The sequence below is a fragment of the Homalodisca vitripennis genome, chromosome 1 (assembly GCF_021130785.1).
Source record: "Homalodisca vitripennis isolate AUS2020 chromosome 1, UT_GWSS_2.1, whole genome shotgun sequence".
Classification (NCBI taxonomy): Eukaryota; Metazoa; Arthropoda; class Insecta; order Hemiptera; family Cicadellidae; genus Homalodisca; species Homalodisca vitripennis.
Window position 1 is genome coordinate 161,012,496 of NC_060207.1, and position 8,608 is coordinate 161,021,103.

At 30.4% G+C, this 8,608-nt stretch overlaps 1 protein-coding gene across 1 annotated transcript in view; it reads right to left on the reverse strand.

Moving 5' to 3' along the window:
• The window catches only part of LOC124353847 (indole-3-acetaldehyde oxidase-like), a 46,252-nt gene extending 40,008 nt beyond the window's left edge, over positions 1–6,244 (reverse strand). Inside the window, 3 exon segments of the mRNA XM_046803876.1 lie at positions 44–210; positions 864–913; positions 6,140–6,244. Coding sequence (XP_046659832.1) covers positions 44–210; positions 864–913; positions 6,140–6,156 — 234 coding nt within the window. The 5' untranslated portion in view covers positions 6,157–6,244.
• Positions 6,245–8,608: the final 2,364 nt, after the last annotated feature.

Consider the following 8,608-nt stretch of genomic DNA (forward strand, 5'->3'; position numbering starts at 1 on the left):
AAATTACAAAAAGTGTTTAATTGTGACAGTTATTGTGACTGACCGAGTTGACTGAGACCACCCTCTCCTGGCCAGTGGTAGGATGTTTAAACTGCAAACTGACGACACAAACCCCGCAGCCTCCTTCTCGACACATGAACTTCGTGCCTTTCAGCTTGGCGAACTCCCTGATGTACGTGTTGAGGGATGTGTTCCCGGGAATTAAGGATACTGTAAAAGTTGTGGTAATTACATGCTGAATCTTATGAAAATCAATTAATTTGCATATAATGTACTATGGTTTTGCAATTATTAAAATTTGCCAAAAACCAATGGCACTTATTTATTTTATTCCCATCGTTTTTTATTTATAGATTCAAAAACTGTGTTCAATGGGTGTGACTAGTCCAATTTTAATAAAAGAAATTTTAAATAGTAGATTGGAATATTTTACTTTGTTTAGTAAAAACGTTATAAAATGTAAACATTTAAAAACTAAAAATGTATATGTATATATGTATGTATGTATATATAAGTATGAATAGAAGTCAATGCCTAAAGAAATTGGTTTCTCTTAATAAGCAGTTTCGAAGACTTGCCAGTGTTCTGATTCACTTAATCCAAAAACGCATATTTCCACAAAAATACAATATTTAATTTTGCATTTAAAATGTAATTTTTTTTATAATAATCTGTACGTGTTGCGGATAGTGTGTTTATGTACGTCTGGTGATAGGTAGCAGCAAGTTAAAGAGACCTAGGCAACATTACTGCTTTATTACAATTAGAAATTCCTATGTATTTGTGAATATTTCTTAGTATTATTTTGGATATTTAAAACTTTCCAATTGGAAGTCAATAATACATTTTAATGATATATTTACCTTTCTGAAGCTTTCCATTCAGTGTGAACGAGACAAAGTTATCACCGTACCTGTAAAATAAAGAATTTCATCGCAGATATTATCATTAATTTGCATATGTCTATGTATCATCCCACATAATTAGATAACACGTCGTTCTACAGACTATATAATCTAAAAAATAATATTTAACTGTTCTGACTGAAGAAATTGCACCCTTCTTTGCAAGATTTGTGTGAACGGTTGTATAAGCTTAAAATAACAAGGTCAAGGTTTTTAATTTTTTCAGGCTTATTCCTATTTTTAGAAACTGTCAAATGAAGAAAAGAGAAAGCACAAGATATCAAAACACCAAATTTCAATTTTTTTTCAGAACAACTTATAACAGATAGTAAATGAGATACCCATAATCATTCTTGTGGTAATGACCTGTCAAATCATGTTTCATATATATATGTGTGTGTGTGTGTGTGTGTGTGTGTGTGTGTGTGATTTTCTTAAATCTAAGTAAATTAGTTATTGACGATGGAAGGTTTGAGAGGATAGTGGGATTTCGGACATCCTTGTTAGTAACCCATTTCCGTCTGTGCTGATATGACGTGTGATTGTCCTCTTGACTTTTCGTGCTCATGACTTGTCCTGTGGAGTGACAACGCCTGGACTCGATTCCAATCAGCTTTGGGGTATGTTTAAAGCATTTTCTTTTCCTTCCTTTCTATATTTTCTTTGTATTAATTGCCTCCCCACTTGACTAAGAGGATAATTTCAATCCTCGAAACGTTGTGGTATAGATTTTGTAACATATCATACTATCCTTTCAACTAAATAAGTTTATAATTGAAATTTTAGATCTTAAAATTAACGAAGTACCTAGAGAAAAGCTACTATAGTAATCATTGTGGTATCACCCAAACTAAAACTTTATATGCACGTATTTTGTAACAACCCTTTTTTTGTTACAACTTTCTTTAGAATTGCTAAAAAAATTCTTTCCGAATATTTTAGATTAGTTTTTTGAACGTTCGATTAAAAAAAAGAAAAGATTTAAGGTAATCCTTTTAAGTAAAACGTTTTTTGAGTGTTTATTACATAAATACACGAATTTACGTTGCTGTGGGAGCAAGTAGATCAGTAGATTAGGATAATAAGAACTTGCTGTATACAGGGAGTTATGATCATTAGAGTTTAAATAAGTAGATTGGAATTAGTTAGGAATTAGCTGAACAGGTGATTAAGTTTGCAAGGAAAATTGTCTATACTAGATTTTAGTGAGAATAACTTTTTACTATTTTTTTACAATATTTGTCATTTTGTAACACTTGTTACTTACGTGTTATTGATTTGCTGATAAATTGGTTGACAATAGGATTCAGTTTACTATGTGTTTAAGTTCTCTGAAAGGCTAAGTTATCAGATGAAATAAACCAGCGTAAACCTGTGAAGGTAAACGTTCACCAGGAGATTAAGTCGTACACGTGTTTTAGTTGATCAAGGGTAAAACGGAGAGCACGTTCATTCGGTAGTTATATAGGATAAATCACAGTATTTAAAATTCTATCATGAGTTTAAATATTTTAAAATAAAAATTTATTTTGTATTTTTATTTATTTGTTATTTATTTATATGTTTACAGTGAGGGTCTAGGTAATTAAATTTCAAAATACAATAATATATCATGAATACAATATTAAAGATAAAGTATTATTTCTCCTCACTTATATGTTTTGGGGGTGATAACTTGATGAATAATAAATCATTTGTATCTATGTACGTACTCAATTGTAAGGGTTATAACTCCATATGAAATGGTATCCATACCTTTCTTCAAGTATAAAAACTAGAAGGATGAGGTATATCACATTTGAATTAATTATTAATTGAAATTATTCATCTCCTAAAGACACATTTATAGCTAGGATCATGACAGCCTAATACAAACGAAAATTCGATCTTAAAGCAATGCAATCACAGTAATATTTAATTTCTTAAGATTTAAGTTACTTTTACTCTAAATATTTTATACGCTATTAGATTTTTGCAGTTCTAAATTAATATAAATCAGAACACAGACACAATATTAAATTATCAATACAAACATAACATGCCACCATGAACGTGACGCAACGATAACGAGTGCAATTAGACAAGAAGACACGTGTGTTATTTTAATTCAATGAGAGAAAATGTCTTTGAAGGCCAAACTCCCTGGGATGCTTGTTTAATATGATAATTTCTTTTGAGTAGTAATAGCAATTGGCTTTCACAGGGTAAACATTTACTTGTATTGTTGTTTTGCTGGAAATAAAAATCGTTAGTCTCTCGCTGTTCCAAAGTTTAAGAATGATTTTAAACTTCCTTTTAAAGTTCGTAAACTAATACGTGAATTATCTCCCAAACTAATAATAAATTATTGTTCTCGATAAAATATGACAGTTACCAAATCTAAGTATTTTTGTCTTGAGGGTATTACAACAAGTTTAGGCTAGTCACTTATTTCAATTGTACTTAGCAATTCAAAATTTATTATAAAAATAATATTACTCAGGACATGGATTATTTTCTATTCTCCTCTGGAATTAGCGAGAGGATTAACAGAGATCGTTACTTAAAAGTTGCGTAATTCTTTGGGCTATAAAGGTTCACTAAAACAGCTTTTAAAAACTCACAATTTAATCATGTATAGCTATATAAAAATCACGGGCATCTTTCTTGTTAATTGAAGAATGAAACGTTAAAATTCTGGCGCTCTTGGTTTTTAAATATTTTTGAAAACTACTTAAAATGATCGATCTCATCTTAGAAATTCGTGATTTTTCAACGACAAATTTTTGTAAGGAATAGGACTTTGAAGAATATGAGATTTTATAATTACAATTTACGAAACTAATCGCGGCTGCTGAGGAGGAATCTATAAGGCGGCAATAACATCTGCAGGAGGTTGTTCATAACATAAATAAACTTGCCAGAGTATCTATAATAATAGCATATACGAGTACTTATAACTAGCAGTCACTTGTGGCTTAATACGCGATTTCATATTGAACAACAGGTACATAATAGGCATATCTTTTTAGATGGCTTAATAAACACTCATAAAATACTTGATATTCACTGGAAGATATTCCTATATCCTGGTCTACTTCAGAATAATTGGATTTTAAAGGTTTTTATAAATGGACATTCTATAATATTTGATTGAATAGCTGCAACAATTTTAGTAAAACTTGTACTTTAGGCCAGAATGGCGGAATATTAAATACGTAGTAATCTTATTGAAATCAGGTGTACTGTAGTATGATGGAATTTTGGTCGCAATAGACCTGTTTATGGTACGTATGATTTCAGTGTACACTGTCAAGAGATAAACAGTTTAAAAGGTAAACAATATTACTACTGGCACTTATTTTAGGGTTAACGTGTGAAAAATTATTCTTGATCGTATAAATTATATTTTACATGTTATAGTAAAGTTTGCTTTGCTGGCACGGTAAACAAATTATGAACTTACTTGGTCTAAGAATTCTAATTCAGTCAAAAAGTATCAGTCACTTTCGCCACTTGTAATCTTCTTCCAGTTTAAGTTAAGAGGTTCAGGTTAAGTGTTAGAGAGGGCTTTTTAGCTCTAATTTCCCCTGATAAAATAAGACGTTCTTTACTTTACTTGAAGTTAATTTCGGTACCCTAATAACGATTGTATGGTTGCTCCAAACAAGAAAATATACAATTTACCTCAGTTAAAGTGCCTACTTCTGGAGATCTAAGGTATTTTCGGTATCCTAGTAGTATTTGCATTGTTGCTCATAACAAGTAAATGCATACGTACATTGGTCCGAAAAGTCTTCTTCGGTAAAAACAAACGATCTACTTCCGTTAAGATATTTCCGGTACCGCAGTAACGTTTACCTTGTCCTAACCATTAACTGAGAAAGTATGACGTACTTTGGTCTGATCTGCTTTTGTAAAAAAAAGCTATTTCTAGTGATCGTATTATATTACTGGTTTAATGTATTTCCAGTGCCTGTAGGCTGTTGAGGGCATCGGATACATGTATGTAAAATATTACCTTTCTACGACAGCGGTAACTAGAAAATAATAAACAGGTTGTGACAAACTTCTCTACATAAAATCTTACAATGTTGTTCCATGGCTCAAGAGGAGCACTAAATATAACCCATGGTTTATTTCTTTTTTCTGTATGTCTGTGTGTGTGTTTTAGTTTTTATTAGCAATACAAATAACTGTACAAAATTTCAGTTTTATATCTCTATTGGTTTCTGAAATAAAAAAATGAAACTAAAATCCCATACATACAGAAATATGGAAAAAATAAAGATAAAGACCAATGGTTGCATTTAGTTTTTAGCTTCTTTTGATCCATGAACAATATTCTCTTAAGTTTCTTCAGAGAATGTTGTTACATCCCTATAGTTCTTCTAGGAACAAACCTATTTTAACACCTATGGATGATTGAAATTCATCAAAAATCTTTAGTTTGTATTTTGAGTACACAAGGTCGCGTATTTCAAACTTCAACATTCTAAGCAATCAGGAGGTTTAAAAAATATGGATTTTCTTTTTACGGGTCGCAACTCCATTTAACAGGGATGGTTGATGAAAATTATTTTGAGTTTACATTTAAGGGGTGAGACATTGTATGTGTGTGTGAAATTTCATATTTTTAGTACAGATGGAAGTTTAAAAACAAAAAAATAATTCTTTTAGGGTTTGCAACCCTAGTTCAGTCCCTAAGGGTGATTGATATGCATGAAAAATATTTTTCGTTTTTTTTGGCTAGAGCAACAGGCACACGTGTGTACAATTCTGTCTGTGATAGTGCAGAAGTTGAGAAATACAATTATAGTTTTTATAGATTAAACCCCTATTTTAACCCTTATAAACAGAAATTATTTATTTATGGAACCAAAAAAAGACTCTTGAAGTGGAAACATATACATATATACAACGCTAAATACATTTTATATTATATAGATTAATGCCATTTAGCCATTATATTTTGTGTTTGGATTTTTAAATTGTGTTTTTAAAGTCTTTAAAATATATGAGACATAACAGATGGTTTGAATGTAATAATTTTAACAGATTCTATCAAACTATATAAACTTTAACACTTGTTCTACGAGTATTAAGTGAACATTCATTGCCATCGCTCCTTCAAGACATTCAATCAAGAGGTATACTGAAATTTTTACAGCAAGAATAAACTTTGTATGTGTTAAATTTAATAATCTAATCTTAAAGCCAAAACCTACATCACTGTAGCCTCGCAATATACTTACCTGGAAGAGGTCGCCATAATGGCGGAGACTCGACTGATAGTGATAACAGCCGATCATCACACTCCACACACACACTCTCTCTCTCCGTCTATATTCTCTTTTCCCTCACATATTTGAAGCATTTGTATTAGTTTTCCATTAATTGTTGAACGTTAGTTACATCACTAACTTACATAGATGAAAAACGTGTACCTTTCCATCTCACTTTCCACATGATATCAAGAGAACTGATATAATCTGTGTGTGCGTGCGTGCGTGCGTGCGTGCGTGCGTGCGTGTGTGTGTGTGTGTGCGTGCGTGTGTGTGTGTGTGTGTGTGTGTGTGTGTGTGTGTGTGTGCGCGTGTGTGTGTGTGTGGTACTCAATTACGTAAAAAGTATTGGACCGATCGTACTGAAATCTTACATGGACATTCTTAAGGCCCTCGGTTGACATATAAGTCTATCCCTATTTCAAAAGTCACCCCATGCTACGTCCCACTGAACTTAAAAACTCTTTTTTGTTTTAACCATCAGATAGTGTTTTTAATTACCTATCAAAGTCAAAAATAATAAGAATAATACTTAACACACATTTAAACAGGTGATTGTAAACGTTTATTGTTATTCATTTGTAAAATCAGTTAATCTTTACCAATGTCATGTTACGTGCCAAAGATTTTTTGTGTGGGTTTGTTTTTATCAGGGTTTTAATCAACTACAGTAAAATGTCATAATTTATTACATCCTAAGTGTGTTAACTGAAAAGCTAAGAACTTCGAATTTATAGACATAATTTCTCCACACTGGACTAAAACAGTTTAATTGTTACTTAATTCGTTAGAACTATTCGATAAAATATCAGGGAATATTCGATAAAGTTCTGAGGTACTTAAAAAAAAGTTTCACAATCTGACTCCAATGCTCCATATATGAATCTTAAATGCATCAAGATATTGGAATACAGTGACTATCACTTATCTCGGTATTGTTTGGAATGCTACTTAAAACATATGTTCATGTGTTCATTGTGGTCCTGTTTTTAAAAATTAAATTCCGTACGAAACCCCGGGTAGCTGCTAGTTAAAAGTAAACGCGACTCAAAGTAAGTACTTATTAAAAAATATATGTCTTCGAAATTTGTAATATAGACTATTTGTTAATAGCTAAAAGGTGAAGAGAATAAAAAATTATGAGTACTAACAACGAAAAATACAGCCATAGAATATGGTTATAGTGACGAATGAAATACGCATTCATTCAGCAAGTATTACATATTGTATTGAATACAACAAAATAAAACAATTATTACTTATCGAGGTTAACGGAGATTTGAACAGAAAATGTAAATGGGAGATTTACACATCTATAGAAAACATTAACTGTATTTATTTATTTAATTACAAGTAAATTCTGCGTGAGTAGGACTTTAGAGAGATAAACCTTGTATGAATACCTACGAAGATTGTTTTTAGATAGTTTATGAACAGTAACAATTTAACAGTCATGTGTTCTGATATCGTAAAAAGTGTTGCACCTGCAACGTGAGATTTTTACAAGCATAACAAAAAGCCCTATTTCCAAGATGTTGCAATAACAACTGATACGTCGATAATGTCTGTGATTAGTTTACTTTAATGTATTTATTTAGTAAAGTACATATTGCTATACTTGGTTGCTGAGACCAGACAGTTGGCTGATGTAGAATATTTGAAATTACAACATTTTTAATGTCAATGTAAGTTTTTTTTTATTTGAAATAAATTAAGTTTTTCGCCATTATCAGTAACCCCATTCACCAATTTTTATTTTAGAGATATAGTTATGGATTATATTCTTAGGAGCGCAATTTTTTCTTTCTACGTACAATTTTTAACGATCAATTTGTGAAAAAATAAGAAAAGGAAGAAATGTTGTGTAATACTTCGGTACGAAGTATATGTGGGAATATTAAATATGTATTATGGGTTTTATGTATATATATATAAGTAATATAATAATATGTTATATATATATATTATATTATAAAATATATATTATACTATATAAATATATATATTACACAATATATATTTTATGTATATATATAATATATATAAATATATATTATATATATTATTATTATATATATTATTATATATATATTAATACCCTCATAAATTTATTTAGGTATCACAATTTTTGTGTGTAAGGTAATTTTAAATATTTCTAACACAGTAGAAAAATACAATTTTTTATATCTGGGAATCCATTTTTGGGAAATGGAGTCTTTATGGAACCTGGTAAGTAAAATTTCACAATGTTCGTAGTAAAGTACTTATGACTGTATTTTTACATTGCTGGCTCCGAGAGAATTGCTGGTCGCAGTTGCATTATGTAAATAACGCTATAAGATGTAATATCTAAATGAAAAATTACTTCTAACGAAAATACTAAGTTAAATCCATTCATTTAAAAATATAATTGCAATATTATTAGTAATTAGGAGATTA